We start from the raw sequence: 16,597 nt of genomic DNA, 5'->3' as shown, positions 1-16,597 counted from the left end.
AGGTAAAGTGGGGTGGGGAAATTTACTGTCACTTTAATATGTTTTTCTGGTTTTGTTTGTCTTTGTTGTGTTGTTTGTTTTTTTTTTTTAAACAAGTTCTTATATTTGGTCCATAGGTCTTCTGTGGTCCCGAATTACATCACCCTTAATGATCAGCTTGGTTATTCCTTCCTATACAACATTCACCAAATTTACAGCAATGGAAAGAAAAGGAAACAAAATGAAGCATTTCTCTTTTTTACAAAGAAAAAAAAGATCAATTTGGCTTTGACTATGCCAACTACCTAGATCAATGGAAAGTCCTTAAGTGTGGGCAAAATGCCATGGCCAGGTAGGTTAGAGGGAGAGCATGAGCTCGGGGTTAATAAATGTACCCAACCCATTGTCTCTGGCCACAGGAGGAGTCAGGTCCCAGAGGCCAGGCTTGCCTCTGAGTGCTCTGGGAGGAGCTGGACACTTGGAGAGCCCTCCCTCCTCTTTCCCGTCTCCTTCACAGCTCAAGTTGGTGCAAGGTGGAAGGGAATTGGGAAGGAGTAGGGTCCGGGTACAGGCAGATCCCTGGAAGGCTGGTGGTGTTTTCTCCAGTGGTACCAAGTTGCTGGAGTGGGTTGTTGGCACAGTCAGACTCTTCAGTAAGCTTGGCCTGTCTCTACTGGTAGGAGGCCCAGAACGGCTGAATGTTCTCCCAGCTTCATCCTACGCTGTGTAGACAGACTCACGTTCTTGGCCAAATAATCAACAGCGGCTGAAGAGGAGGGGAAAAAACAGGGGGGTGAGAAAATAGCACAACATTAGCATTTAGTGGAAATGAGGCTTTCAGCATCAAAGGGTGCATAACCAACAGACCCCTCACAGACTGACTCTTACAGAGAGAGGCCCAAAGCAGTGGTTGTCACGGACACGAGGGTCCTGCTGCAAAATACATGATGGTCCTGCCAGAAACACCTGACAGGACAGACGCTGCGGGGGTTAAGCACGGCTGCGGTGTGCAGAGTGCTGTGTGCTGCTGCAGTTCCTTGAATCTCTCCATGGACCTACTGAAAAGAGCTAAAATTCTGCCATGGAAAATGGTGTTTCCAGGGGAGCTGCCTGAAGATGAGCCTGAGCAGAAAGCCAGGGGGATAAGCCTTCCAGCCTCACCTCCCTGTATCATCTCATGGCGGCAAAGCCAGCTCCTGCACTCAGTGATGGTGGTGTAAATGATTCCAGAGATTTCAGTGGAAGCTCACCAAGTCTGGACAGGGCTTGAATCTGACTCATCCGCTGCATGCTGACTCACGCCTGCGAGCTCTGCTGCCTGCCTCCATCCACCCTTCCTAAGGGAAACCGCTTTGCTTATCTCCATCTGGGTGAGAAATGCGGCCACACCTCCTGAGGTGATCCTGAACCTGCATCCCCGCTCGCCTGGCTGCCCCCTGGTCTGAGGGGGAAGAGGACCGGGGCAGGATGGTGACATTGCTCATTAGCTGAGCTTCAGTCAAAGTCTCTCCCTTTCACTGGCTTTAATGTCTCAAATTAGATTAATAAGGAGCTGGCAGGAGATGTACAATCGGTGCCAATGAGTAAACAAATTTCAGCCGTCAACGTCTTGTCAGACGCCTGCCCCAGAGGAGGTCCCTTCCAGACACAAATTCTTATTAGACTTGTCATATCTATTAGAATTCCTTTCACGCTTCTGCGTTCCATCACCGGCATCATTAACACAGCTCCGGCCTTTGGGAACCGCAAGGACCACGTTAATCTGGCATCTCTGCTCCTCACCGGCTGGGACAGCACAGGCTGTGCAAGCGCTGGCAGGCTGGCGCGCTGGGAGCGAGCAGGCTCGGCACAGGGTGAGTTACCTGCTGGGGAGCAGGGCTTCTGCAGGCGGCCGAGTCTGAAAGGAGCTGAGTTAGGCAAGTGGAGCTGGCACGCTGGCCGGCACTCCTCAGGGACTGGGATCCTGGCGTAGCTCGACTGGGGCACTGGGCTCTGTAACGTGTTATGGTGCCTCTAGCTTCAAGGGGGGTGTACATAGGATTAGACCCCAAGCTGTGGCTCTCCTCCAGACCTTATCAGCGTGGTCCCCTGATATTTCAGGTAACCACATTAAATAATGTCTTTGAGAGGTAGGAAATTCACTCCTCGGACATGCTGCGGTTGTGCCTCTGTGTCTGTTGTCCCCTGTGCTCTGGGTGGATTCAGATGGGTGCTTGGGAAAGGAGGGGGGTGAACGGTCAGAGCCGATCACCCTGCTCAGGGCAGCACCCAGCGAAATGGCAATTTGATGGCAATCCCATCCTTCTAAAAAAACCACGCTCAACTCCCAATATTGCTTTTTGTGCCAGTGGGAAGAGCCCAAAGGTGCCAGGGTATCCCACGCCAGAAGTCAAAGATATGGTCTGTTGGTTTAATACAGCAGAAGCCAAAATAAAAACAGAAACTCACCAAAAGTACTCTGGGTGTTTGTTTATGTGAGAGAGAAAGTGTGTCTGGGTTTGTGTTTCTAAAACAGAGAATAAGGAGGAGAGAAGCCTGTGGGGAGAGAGATTCTCTGCAGGCCAGGTCCAAAGCCTATCAAAGCCACAGAGCTTTTATTTACAAGCCCCAGTTATGTCCCCTGTTATCCAGAGCCTGCCCCCACCATAACAACTCCCTGGTTTTATTATATCAGTGTTCACTAAAAAGAGTTTTGATACTTTTTTTGCTGCATCATAGAAGGAAGAAACATGATTTGAACATCAATAAATGATGATCTTGTGGAGGTCACCTCACACCGATCAGCATTTATAGGGCATTTGAAAAGAAGCAGTGAAGAATTAAAAAGCAGGAGGAATTAGAAGTATCTGCTAAATACAACATGCACCGAGGAAGACAAGAAAAAACGTTGTTATATCAAGGTCAACTTCATGTAAGTGATTGCTCTAACAGGACTAATTACCAATGAAAACTGTTTCCTCGCCTAGAGATGATTATAAATGGGGCTCATTATAAGAAAGGTTTATAGTGAAGCAGACTTACACATTGCCTGTACAGCGCTGTAAATACAAATATCTATCTGCACACACGCAGAATTTGCTGCCTAACATAGATCCTACCTTTGAACAGCCACAGTTGGTTTGTGCTGCAGCTGCCACGCAGCATGGCATTGGCTTTGGCTGTCAGACTTGCCATCACACCGGGTGAGACGCCAGCTCCCAGCACTGGGAAGCAGTGGCACTGGGGATGGTGCGTGATGGTTTCTCACCTGCCTTCCTTCAGGAGGTAGAACGCCTTGGTGACTTGCTACCTGCATGTCTCTAGGCATGGGACATGGCTGGACTAACTCTGCTGACCATGCAAGACTTGCTGCTGGGCACGGGCCCGTTGGCAGCCTGGATTCCTGTTCTGAACCGAGCTCAGTGGGCTCTAAATCGGACTTGTAAATTTAATGTGTGTCTAGCGGAAAAGAGAGAGCTGTGCTACAGAAATCAGGAAAGGGGGCAAACAAACAACATAAACAGAGCTTCGAGAGCAGTTTTTCATCAGCACAAGGAGAGGCCCAAGTAAAAATTCCTGCAGCAAACCAAGACAAACCCTTCTTTCTCTTTCCTTCTCCTTTGCTGGTCTCTGTCTCTCAGAAAACATACCTCGTCCTCCTTATTTTATTTTTTACACACATGGGTGTGACTAACTTCTTGCCCAAGGGAATCTTTATTGGAAATACATGGTATTGGAATTTGTTTAAGATTTTTATCAATAGCACGTGTGTCCAGCCTCACATCCAGAAGCGAGGGGAAGGTCAAGGGGTCACAGATCAAACTCCCGAAAAACAAAAAAAGGAGGGGTGGGGGGAAGCTGCTATTGATCCCGTCTGCCGCCACAGCCGGTTCTCATTTAGCTGTAGAAGTTAAAGACATTAAAGGGCTGTGAGGGAGAGGGGAATAAAAAGCCACAGCCAAATGGAAGGAAAGGTCACTGAGGACAAGCTATGGGCAAGCAGGAGCGCTCCCGGAGGAAGAGGATGCACCTTTAACCCTCCGCGGATCACTCTCTCACAACACCACACTCATTATTAGTTTAACACCGGCAGGTGAGCCCTTTGCCAGGCTCGCTGGTGTTTTTGTGACCCAACCATTCTGGAGGAGAAAGAGACCCTCCCAGGGTCCCTCTGCCTTTCAGGTCTGAGATTTAGGTTCAGGATTACAATTCCAGTCTCACTTCAGCTTTCACAGAACCACAGCCCAGTTGACAGGCATTGACTTAATGTATTTTGTAGCAAAACCTCTGAGCATGGACCCAGCCCTCACCTTACGGAGAGCAGGGGAGGAAGCAACACATATAGTTCTGCATCACTAAGGGATGGCATTAAAACCCCAGCTCTCCTTTGGCTGAGCAGGGTGTTGTAGGGCTTTTGGAGAAACAAGAATTGGAGAGGTGGAAGGAGACAGGTCTGGAAGTTGTCCTTTTCTAATAGAAATCTTTTATCTAAAATATTTCAATTGGGACTTTTGAATTGGATTGCAAAGGTGTTGGGGAGGCTGTGTGGGGCAATCTCCATCTGTGTCTGGTGAGCAGACTCTCTTTTCCTCTCTAAAGGGACAGATTTCCATGGGAATCCCTTCCAATACAACATCCACACCTTCTTACATTCCCTCCCGCTCTTCTCCTGTTCCCTGTGCAGGGGGAATACAATCAGCACACTTACTTTGTCCATACTGTCCATACTGGTAGCCAGCCACTGGGTCCACACTGTAACTGGTGGTGCTGTAGGTGGGAGGACAGTAGGACTGGGAAGTCGGGAGACTGTCCACAGACTTGATGGAGTCGCTCCGCTGGCTGCAGCTGGCAGAGATGGAGTTGGTGGTGTCCAAGCCACCGTGAAGGGGAGAGATGGAGAAGTCAGCCTGGGGTTGAGGAGGAACCCCACTGGGGTTGCTCAGGATGCTCATCACCTGGAGAAACACAGGAGGCAACACGTCAATGTCTGGAGGAGAAAGGGTATGTATGCAGCTGCCTTCATGCATACCAGGGAGAAACAGTCTACAGTGTACAGACAGACCCCACAGCTGGCTCCTCTATCTCTAACACTTTATTTGAAAGACCTTAATAGGGATAATTGGGAAGTCCTTCACAGCACACTCCATCTTTGGTCTTTCTTTGCTGATCTTTTAGCCTGGAGAAGAGGAGGCTCAGAGGTGACCTTAGTGCAGTCTACAACTACCTGAAGGGAGGTTGTAGCGGGGTGGGAGTCGGCCTCTTCTCCCAGGCAACCAGCGATAGGACAAGAGGACACAGCCTCAAGCTGCACCAGGGGAGGTTCAGGTTGGACATTAGGAAGCATTTCTTCTCAGCAAGGGTCATTTACCCATTGGAAGGGGCTGCCCAGGGAGGTGGTGGAGTCACCATCTCTGGAGGGGTTTAAGAAAAGACCGGACATGGCACTTAGTGCCCTGGTCTAGTTGCCATGGTGGTGTCAGGGCAATGGTTGGACTCGATGATCCCAGAGGTCTCTTCCAACCTGACGGATTCTGTGATTCTGTGATTCTGTGACCTGCCAACAAGGTTAGCTGTGCTGTTCAGAGTGGAGAAAAGAATAAACTTGGGACAAACCTGCTTGACACGCACTGCCATGAACTAGCACCCCCTCCCTTCCTACGCACAGCCCTCACAGAAGAGGAGACACACAAGACAGGGAGCAAAAATCCATGTTTTCAAAAAGGGATGCTGAAAACAGCCCCTTTCTTTGGAAGTCTGCGGGGGGCTTGGTTTACAAAGGTCCCTAACGAAACCAGACGCAAACCCTTTCTGGCTTTGATGCAGATTCAGCTTTAGGGACTGAAATGTCAAAGTTCTCTTTACCCTCGAATGTTAAAGGATAACAGGTCCTGGTTCGGCTCAGCTCAGTGTAGTGCTTGGTTTGAAAATGTAATTAAATTTGCGCACAAGCGATCTTCCTGCTTTGAGACCTGAAACAGATGAACTTACAATCTTTTTTTTTTCCTTCTTTTGCAGCAAAAATGCCAGGTTTGTTCCTGCGGGTGAGTTTGGGGTAAGCCGCTGCCTACAGGCCTTCACACAAGGACCCCGATCCTGCCAGCACTTTAATGCAATTGCCTTCTGCAATCAGCAAAATGACCCCGGGGCTGCCAAGTTAAGAGTGTAAAGAGTTTGCAGAAGCGGGGCCGTGGCGAGGGAAGGAAGGGGACTCCTGATGCCTCTCGTTGATCCCCGCAGGCGTGCCTTGCCGTATTTGTGCTGGGGAAGGGCGGGGGCAGAGGGGACAGCCAGTCACCTCGGGGGGCCAGGCCAGCGCTCGGATGCCGAGCGGCTGAAAATCTCCGAATTTAGCATAACCTTATTGACATCAATTAAAGTGGCAAATTGGAAATATTTGGAGCCTGGCAAGTGGTAAAATGAGCCCTTTATCCCCCACCAGCGGCCTGGTGAGCTATTGTGCAGAGGATACATTTTCTGGAAGGACACAAGAGGGGTTGTATAGAGCAGCGTCTCCCCTTCCTGCTCACCCCGACACCTTCCCCATCCCCTCCTCCCTCACCTTCCTGCTGGAGCGGGGGCTTAGGCTGAATGACCGGCTCCGCGCTGGCCTTTGCTTTCTAAAGCTTCTCCTCCCTCCGGAAGGACTCAGGAGTCCTGCAAAGATGCTTTTCCCTTGATGTGATGCCACCTCCCGACTCAGCCGGCCTGAGATCCTTCCCAGGCATTTGTCTGGGAGGGGAATTTGGGAGCAGGGGTGGCTGGAGCCCTGCAGAGGGAGAGGCAGCGGGGAGGTACTGGGGAGGGGGTCAGTTTAAAAGCCTGGAAAATCAATCTAACCCCGACCACTGGATTTGTCTGCAGTGCGGTAGAGAGACACAGGAACGAGCTTGGAATGAGCTAAGTAAAAGCAGCGCAGTGGTGGCAGCAAAGAGCTCAGACAGGGTTCATTTACCCTCTCCTCCTTCAGGGTTTTCAGCCTGCACTGAGCTTAGAGTATGCTACTGGTCCCCAAAGTTAAACCTAGCTTAACTATCTCTACCCTGCGGGGCAGACGGCGCTCCAGACAGAGCCTAAATTACCTCCAGCTCTCCAGACCCTCCGGGCACAGCTTCTTAATCACAGTGATTAAGCCTCAAGGTATCTAGATGAAGTTGTTTAGCCATAACGCTGTGCAAAATGTGCCCGTGGAACTCCCTGCCCCGTGACAGCCCAAAGACTGAAAGGCAGAGGGATGAAGAAAGGAAATTGCATTTAAATACATAAGACAGAGTGGATTAATATGAGACTACGACTGTCATGCTTTTCTGTATGGATGCAACATAAACCTCTCTGCCTCAAGGCTTATGCAGCGGGGAAATCATGGGAGTGCAGCCTGAAGGTAGGTTTTCCAGCTGCAAAGTTATTTGTAACCTTCCACTAAAGCCAGGTCACGAACTTTGATCTGGCTCAGCTACGCATCCCCCTCCTCTGCCCCTCGGTCCCGCTGGCTGCAGGCAGACCTCACAGCTTCAGCATCGCCTTAGCTCTAGGTGTTACACCCTGCACTTCTTTCCCCTGACAGATATCCAGGACACTCGTGTATACAGCAGCCACGAGATATTATTGAATTTAATTCACAAGCAGAATCAGATGTTTAAAACAATAAACATCCTTCTTGCGTGCGTGAAAACACAGACATATGAATGATGAGTTATTTTTGGAAAGCTCCAGCTCGGGCAGCGCAAAGCCGGGCCGTTTCGCCTCTCCCTGCCTGAGCTGTCCAGGTCTGGCAGTGCTGCCCGACTTCAGCCGTGCTGTCCGCACCGCCAAGCCCTGCAGATGCAGAAAAGAACTCATACGCTATAAAATCAAGGGCAACTGGAACCACTCACAGAGCAGAGAGTTTCCTAGTGCTCTCCCTCCTGGCCATCTCCCCAAAAGAGTCAGCTCCTTTGTATTACTCAGAGAAAAGAAAAGGCTCCTCAAGCAAGCAGAAGTCATATTAACACTTCCGCTAAGGCCCTTTTAAAAAGAAAGGGGGATGTAAAGCAACGTTGGTAAATGAAACCCAGATTCACACTCTTCAAATTCAGAGGAGCTAACACCGGAGAAGACACTTGCACAATCCTACTGAAGACAGTAATTGGCTTTAATCAGTCAGAATCAGGGCTGATTTCTAATCCCAGCCCTGCTCCTGACTCACAAGGGCTTGTGCAAGTCATTTAAGCCAGGACTCGACTCAACTAACCTTAGCCATGTGAAGTTAAGTTTCTAGTCTTTACTAATCCTCTAGAATCCCTCTACAGAGAGACTGACACTTCTGAAGGACAATTCATGCCATCCTAAGACCTCTTTCTTAAAAAGACGGGCTGAATTTCCCCCTGGAAATCCGTGGTGAAAAATAAGGATGCCAACATTTCATCACGACGATGCCAGAGTGGTGGACGGATACGTAACCGTATGGAGGTTGGAGAGGGGAGATGCTGGAAGGTGTACGAGATGCACGTCCCTGCTGGATGCTCTCATGGAGGTAGGGTGGCTGAGTGCTGCAGATGAACCCTGACAGAGGTTCCCAGAGACACCCCCAAAGATCTCCGTTCCCTCTTTGGGAACACCAACCGTGGGAAGCGTCTGCCTTTTCCAGGCAAGCTGAGAGCAATTTGGGGCTGAGCTCCCCAGAGACTCTGTTTGCACAGGTTTATCATCTGATCTTCCCCACCACAGGACACAAAGGTGTTAGAAATAACAAGAGTGAACCAGAGATTTCTATTCCCTCCTCGCTACGCAGCCACCCAGCACGGATAACCCTACACAAGCCCTCCAGCCTCGGCAAGCCCGCGTTATCTGACTTCTTGTTTCAGCTGAATAAACTCATTTTCCAGGCAACTTTTGAACTTAGGAAAGTCTGGGGCATCTGGAGAAATCCCCTCCTCAAGAATGCAAAGTCCTTTTACCTTTTCTTTTTGACCTTGCTTTCTTATAATTTATTACTTCTTGGTGCATTATCATCACTAACTAAAAATCAATACCTACTTCACATCTGTAAGGTTTTATCTGGAGGGAAATCTGCTACCTGTCCATCACAGTGATTGACAGCCTTCCCTTTCCCCTCCCTCTCATCAGTTGTCTCTCTCCCTTTCCCCCTCTCCTTTCCCTTTGCTGCTGTCCCAAATCAGTCACAGGCGTGGCGTGGGCTTGCACTTCGGGGTAAGTCAATAACAGCCATGGTGCTAGGAGCCTTCGGCCTTGTTTCTACCCTTTCCAGAGGTCATTTGTCATGGGGGAGAGGGGGTAGCGGTCTTGATGTGTTGGGGAGACCAAGGTTAATGCACAAAGACCCTCCTGAATGAAAGAGCCAGCCCCCCTTCCCCTCACCTCCTGCTGCTGCCTCCCTCCCCACCCTCATCTCTGCAGCTCCCCCCTGTTCCTCCCCCCCCCCCGGGACGTTTCATCACTCTCTCCCATACTTTAAAAGAAGGGGAGTTAAAAAAAATGTAATTAATTCCCTCCATTTCTGAGCTGGCCCTCAGGGCCTCTGTCCGTGGAAACTGTAGCAGGGGAAATGTGCACCCTTTATGATAAACGAATGCGGCTTTGGAAAGGGAAGTGCAATTAGGGCCTTCAATCTGTGCAATCAGGCCTTCGTTTAGGTTTGGGGGTTGGGGGGGGGCGGTTGGGTGTGTTGGGGGGGCAGGTGGGGCTCGAGGGGCAGACAAGTGATAGGGAGAGATACCACTTAGGTGTGAGAGCATCATGGAGGGGAAAGGGAAGGCAGCAAAGTTTCATAACAAAACCTTGGCCCCGCAGAGCTGGTTGCTGCACCTCACTGGTCCCTGGGGTCAAGAGCTCTACGGGAAATATCGGCCAGGCTACACATCCTCAGAGCCCCTCCACCTCCTGCCCTGCATTATCAGTTTGCTTTAGGCTTGCTAAGATACCCAGCCAACAGAGACATCAGGCCCTGGACACAGCAGGCTTTACATCTACACTACACCGCCCCATGGCAGGGCAGCCGCAGAGGTGTTGTAAGGAGCTCACAGCCAAGCAAACAAAACGATGGGGAGGCAGGAGCCTGGGGACAGCATTTTCCAGAGTGACCCCTGATTCTGTGGTGTCTCCATTTCTGGGCACCCGATTTGACACAGCGCAAAGCATCCAAAATCAGAGGCTGCCTTAGAAAAATGCTGCATTTAGAAAGTGCTGAGCCTGGCTAAGTTCTGAATAAAGGGAAGACGTAATGATCTGCGACTAGCTGAAGGGTGTTAACTCCAAAGAAGCTGCTGGGTGGTCCCAAGGGAATGCAAAGTGGGTACCAGGCAGAACTGGAAAAGGGAAAACCAGAGGAAGGGTCTCCTGGCAGTGGGGAGCATTTCTGAGGCTGTGGTACTGCTTTCCTGGGTATGGGTAGAAATCCTCTCTCTTTGGGAAGGGCTGGAAGTGTGATCAGTTGGAATATTTGATACTACATCAGGCAAAAAGCACTAGGACATTCTCTGTTATGAAGACTGTTTGTAGGCTGAAATCTCTCTTTGTTTCAGCTTCTCTGGTGTCAACATCTACACCACTTCCTAGGGAATGGGAAGTCTGACAGCGGCCTGATGGCCGTGCTGGGAAACACGCTGGATCTTACGGATTTACTAATGACATGGACCAAGCTAACGATTCGCTCTGAGTTCCTCCACGAGGGCTTGGCCTCGCTGCCATTTGTGGTTGATTCAGCCTGTGCTCTGGGCAGGTCATGCTCTGTCCTCCAAGACTGTTCTTAGCTACTTGATGGGGACCCAGCTTAATCTGTTCCATCTTTAGTTTGCAGCCTGTTCAGCTAATCTTTTCCTTCTCTGTTGCAGAAGGCAACCCTTCCTCATATTAATGCTTTTTGATCTCTGTGGCTTCATTTTCACTTGGTGGGAAGAGGAAGAGTCGATTATTCTATACATACATTAAATGGAAACAAAATGAAGAGGTGACTGTAGGACTACTAAAAGCCGAAGAAAGAGTTGGGAGGAGATAAATACAGTTTCCCCAAAGATCTTCACTTGAAAGGAGGATAAATATATGCAAATATGCCCCTAGGTAGGACTAAAATGACTTATGTAGCAATCACTAACACTGCACTCACAAAACCAAGCAATTAATTTTGAATATTTTCTAAATCACCAGACCCAGCGGAGTTGTATCCCAATATGCCAAACCAATCCAGTAAGTACACCCATTAAATTGGATTTTGCAATCAGGCCAAGGATCCGGACAGTGCTTCACACTTCTTGCACCTAGAAAATGTCTGATCCAGTCCCTTCTACCTAATGTCACTTCCAACTAAATTTTGGTGCCCCACGAGCAAACTTCACGTTAGCCTTCCTTAAGGGTAACTTCACTGACTTCAGGCACGGTCCTGATTCACGCTGGTATAAACGAGCAGGTGACTTAACTCTCTACTTCTATTTTGTTGTGGGTTAAAGTTTAAGAAAGCTGATGTTCCACTGCCTCATCTAGCCAGGTATTTATAATCCATCCATCAGCACGTTACTAAAGAGAACAGTGTTATGAGTACAAACTAACACCATCTCACAAGTCCTTCCTGCTACAGAAGGACTCCAGGGCTGACGTGGCTGCTGCTGTATAGTGGTAATGTCTCATTTTCCCGACCTTTGCCGCTCCACTGGAAAATATGTGGCGGGCAGTGAAATGCCTTTCCCAAGGCCACACAAACTGTGTCAGAAGCAGAGCCGGGAGCAGAACGCAATGTCCCTGAATCCTTTCTGGTGTGTATGGAACAGATCCTACCAGATCCCTTCAAAGTGGGCAGAAACGGTTAACTGTGGGCCTGTGCTTGAACAGTGGTATGGTTTGGCAGTGAACAATAAACCCAGAAATATCATCAATGCCTTTCAGTGACTTGAAACATCTGAAGGATGTTTCAGTACCATAAGGGAGCAGTCTAGGACACAGCGGGTGAAATGGACATGAGCATTTGTGTCCTAAAATGACCCTGTTCACTTGACAGATGAAAAACTGCCACACACTCATGATGGAGAGGGCTTGGGGAGATGCTGGGGATGAGATGGAGCTGGGGATGCAATGGTGAGCTGCAGCAAAGCAGACCAATGCAGGCTGCACAAGGGGAGGATTAGAAAAAAAAAGGCGATGGGAAGTTATTACCTGATTGTTCAAGGCTATGGTGAGGTTCCACCTGGAGCACTGCATCTTGTTTTGGGCACCCTGCTTCTGTAGAGATGTACAAATTATGGAGAAGGTCTAAAGAAAAGTTTCTAAGCTATACAAAAGAACGGGAAGGTCTTAGCTATAAGGATTAGAGAAATTGCTTAGGTCTTGATGGTATGGGAAAGAGGAGTGGGCTCTTCTTGCAATGGAAATACCGTAAGGAAATCAGAAGCACCACGGGGTTATACACCCATAATTTGGAGGGGAATGGGGGGAGGCATCACTGTGAAAGGGAATTCCATTAAAAACTGCTTGACCTAGAAACACAAGCCACTATCCCTGGCATTAGGGCACCAAACTCTACTATCACTTAGATAAAAGCAGATGGCAAGGTTTTTAGGAGTCTGGATAACCAGAGAGGAAACAAAAAGACATGCTGTGCTAGTGGGGGCTGTTTAAGATAAAGAGGGGTCCCAGTTCTATGGGCATTAATTTCGCTAATAAGCCAAATCAAAAGACATGGATTTACCCCTTCCAGAAACAGGAGAGACTCAAGCCAAAAGGCTAACTAGCACCTTGCCACCTTGAAACTGTCGAAGGGGTCTGATTTTCATGTACTGCTGAGTCTCTCCCCTCTGAAAACGGGCAGTTTCTGCTTTACTAACCACTGACGTCATTATTCACCTTGTATTACCTAAGCACGAGGTGTTTTTCTGGTTGAAATAGGAATTGCTAAGGCATTTGACATAGAAAAACCAAAAGAAGGCCAATGCTTCCCAAATATGCTGGTTGGCAAACTGAGCCACCCCATCCTCTTCATTTCCCCGCAGTAGTCTGCATTAACAGAAGCAAAAATCATCTGGGAGGAGAATGCAGAAAGGCACAACCATGGAAAACTGCAATTCCTAAACATTTCTGAACTGGCAGAAGGACTCTGGTTAGGTTTGGCTTTGGAAACAGGCTGGGCTGGTGATCACTTGTGTCTTTTCTTCTGCAGCTACGTGTCTGTTCTTGGGTAAGCTCAGACATGCTGATGGCAAGCAGGGAAGGAAAAGGGCTTGGTGATAGATTCAAAATACCGAGAAATAAACAAACACACACAAAGGTTTCCTGCCAAATCAGCCCTAAATCTATTGCTGTGTATCTGCCTGATGTGAATAATGGCAGGGTGGGGAGCTCACGCAGCACAGCTAAGTCCCAGCAAATTAAAACTGTTTTATAAACTTCTGTTATTCCTCTCTTCAGCAGCCCTACGCCGGCAGAGACTAACAAAGACAAACCCAAATTCACAGAAAGCTCTCCTCTTCCCCTCCTCCCTTTCCATTTCTCTCCCTCATTTTATTATTTTTTTTTTCCCCATTTCTCAGCTAAGCTGCTCTGTGCTCGCTCACTATCACAACCCCCCGCGGACACTGGTAATGGAGTGCGGGTGCTGACTTACTGCTTCGAAACAAGATTTCCTGAGATCCTTTGAGTCTGCTCCATGCCCCCCCTTCGCCGGCTTTTCTCTCTCTTTTTGGAGAGTGGAGGGGAGCCTCTATAAATGTGAAAGGAGCTGCACTACAAAGAATCCCCCGAGTGGCATATCCCAGCCCCAGGCGAAGCTGCTTGGTGCACTGATAGTCCTGCGTATCTGCTCTAGGACTCCTCTTTCTCTTCCCCTCCCTCTTTCTCTGATCAATCAAGGGCTGTAATCAGTTAAGGTCCAGCTTAACTGCAGTGTAAGATACACCAGTTAAGCAAAGCCAATGCCTCCAGGGTTCCCATCGTAAATACGGAGAGGTCATGGGGAGATGAAATAACCCTGATAAGTTCAGCAAGTGCAGGGCCAGCCAGGCTCGCACCAACCACTTAATAACTCAAGCTGGCAAAAGAAGGGAAGAAAGGGAAAATCAGAAGCGTTTCCTATTGCCAGCTCCTCTGCTGCTTGTTGGTTTGCTCTCTCTGGGTTCCCTGCTTTCCCAGGGCAGAGGTTAGTGCATTTTTTAAGGTAAAGGTTTCTCTTTTCAGCTCACCCCTAATAACCTAAAGCCTGGTCCTGTCTGGGAGCACCTCAGCTGTTTGGATCTTCTGAGGCTAACACAGTATTAATTTTTAAAGTCATTTAAAAATTACTTTTTCCCTCACCCGTAGGAAGATCACAGCTCCTGAATCCAAGGAAATGCCTTTTGCAGCCCTGCACAGTGCCATGTGCTCTTCCTTCAGACTCCTCTCTGCTGCTAGGGAGCACTGTGGTATTTTCAAAGACAGGGAGCTGCTTTTTTTTTGCCAAGCATGAACCCCAAAACCCTCGCGGGATCTGAATTGGGGGATAAGGGAGCTGCATCCACCAGGGCGCAGAGTCTACTGGTGTGGAGGCATTAGTGTAACAAACAGGAGAAAAGAGAAGAGCAGAAAGTGGGGATCCTTGCTGAAAACACTGGCTTTAATAGGTTACCCTTAGAGCTAAGGTGTTCTAGCTCAACCACTGCTTTCCCTGGTTTGCTCCACAGTACTGCTTTTCCTTTCTCTCCAGAAATGTCCATTCTCAGAGATGGTCCAGGGCAAAATGAGCCCTTTGTATTCACTATTTGTAATCACCTTTACACTAAGTTCATGCTGTGCTGGATCCAAAGAGCTTATAGTTTCATAACGCCCTTCTTGAAGAGGAGGCTGGGGACACTTGGACTGTCGAGGGGGGCTTTCCTGTGCACGACAAGCTACTGTCTGCTTCCATTTCTGAAACCCCAGAGCTCATTTCTGCCCCTCAGATGTGAGAAATCCAGCAGGATTCGGTCACCATCAAATCCTCCCCCAAATTCTACCTGGTCTTAATCCCAAACTCGTGACTCTAGCTGAACACAACATGAGGTTTGGATCCAAATACCACTGCGTCGGCTCCCTTCTAATTGGACATTGCCCCACTAGGCATTACAGATAGGCAAAAAAAACATGTAGGATTTATTAAAAACGATGCAGACACACAAAGAGCAGAACAAAATCTTTAACCAGAAGCGATAAGAAAGCCCTAAAGGATTTGAGTTTAGATAAGTATCCCTCTTTGAGTCCTCCAGCTCTTTAAAAGCTATTTGGACTGGAGTTTTCCTGTGGTGTTATAGGTGCTTACTTAAGCAGGGGATGAGATTAATTCTTCCCTGGGTATTTTGGCATTCCTGCACCTGGGGTCTGCAAGAGAAGCAGCACAAACCTCGATAAGTTTGCAATGATTATTTGAGTAGCCATCACAAGCAGGTGAAGTCTTTGAACAATGAGGGATAAAAGCAGCAGCTCCTGGGCTAACACATCATTAACTGTGCTTCCTTCTTCCTTGTCTAGCACAATTTGGCTATGTCTGAAGGTACTCCAAAATAAAATATTCTTTAGAATTATAATACGAAGCCACCAATAAGGAATCTCAAGCATCAGAGTAGCAAAATGCCTGTTTTTAAAACCTTGCTCTTCTTATGAACACCATTTACTGCCTTGAACTAAGTGATTTTTAAGAAGAAAAAGATACACTGATGAAAGGTAGCTGTCTGCTGGCAAAGCTGTGGCTGAGCCAAAGGGAAAGGTCGTTACCTCATTAAAATTAAACCTCTTCCAAACGAAAACAGCACTACATTTACTAGGAGGGTATGTAAACCAGCACACAGCTTGCTCTCCTGTACAAATGCAAGCAAAGAACTTTATACATTAACCCCCCAACTCCTGGCTGAGCTACAAGCTCTCTTTTATGAAAATATCTCAATCAAAAGCCTCCAAAAAATGGCAAATCCTCTAATTTGCTGAGTAGAGTTGTGCCCCTCACCTGTCCTACTCACTGCAAGGCCAAGGGCAAGAGTGAAGGTATCGCACCCTTGTATCACTCAGAGTTTTTAAGGCATCTCCTGCATGCAGAAGTTTAAAAGCATACAAGCTACTGCTGATCCAGAGATAAATGGTGGAAAAGGGATTAGAGATACTTAGCGGAGGAGAGGGAAGACTCAGGAAGGGCTGATTATTTTAAAGATATGACTATTTAAAGATAATGATTGCATAAATTTAATTAATGCATTTTCATGCTGCAAATGGCCGTTTTGTAATTAATGTATCTGGCCTCGCTAAGCATGGGAGATCACATCTCCCAGCCCCCCCCCCTCCCTTCTCAATTCCCCCCTCCGCCTCTCGTTTAATGAAAGACAGAAAGCAGATGACAGAAACAATTTGTCAGCCAGTACGGGTGTCAGATGCCTAATTGGTTGCGCTGAGTTAGTGGAAAGTAAAGGGGGAGAGGGTCGAGGCTGGCGGGGCTCTTTCCTCTTTATCCGAGGCTTCAGGGTGGGTGTCTGTACCGGTGCGGGGGAGCGAGGGGGCGAAAGTGTTTCTTGTTAATTGATGGAGATTAGGACACAGATTGGCTGTGGCAGGGACTGGGCAGTGACAAGAAGGGGACAGGAGAGGCTGGTTAACACCCGTGCAAACAAGCTGCCATATCTCACAGTACGTTAAGTCCCGGCAGCGTTGACAACATCAACGGTTC

At 48.4% G+C, this 16,597-nt stretch overlaps 1 protein-coding gene across 2 annotated transcripts in view; it reads right to left on the bottom strand.

The window, feature by feature from the left end:
* Window positions 1-280: 280 nt before the first annotated feature.
* Window positions 281-16,597, bottom strand: part of PAX7 (paired box 7) — a 101,550-nt gene continuing 85,233 nt past the window's right edge. For both annotated transcript variants that reach the window (XM_068414352.1, XM_068414353.1), the window contains exons 9-10: window positions 4,667-4,913; window positions 281-745 (exon numbers count right to left, since the gene is read on the bottom strand). In XM_068414352.1, coding sequence (XP_068270453.1) covers window positions 630-745; window positions 4,667-4,913 — 363 coding nt within the window. In that variant the 3' untranslated portion in view covers window positions 281-629. The remainder of the gene's footprint in view (window positions 746-4,666; window positions 4,914-16,597) is intronic.

The sequence above is a fragment of the Nyctibius grandis genome, chromosome 17 (genome assembly GCF_013368605.1).
Source record: "Nyctibius grandis isolate bNycGra1 chromosome 17, bNycGra1.pri, whole genome shotgun sequence".
Taxonomy (NCBI): Eukaryota; Metazoa; Chordata; class Aves; order Nyctibiiformes; family Nyctibiidae; genus Nyctibius; species Nyctibius grandis.
Note: the sequence above shows the minus strand (reverse complement) of the source record. Positions and strands in the feature narration are given on the sequence as shown.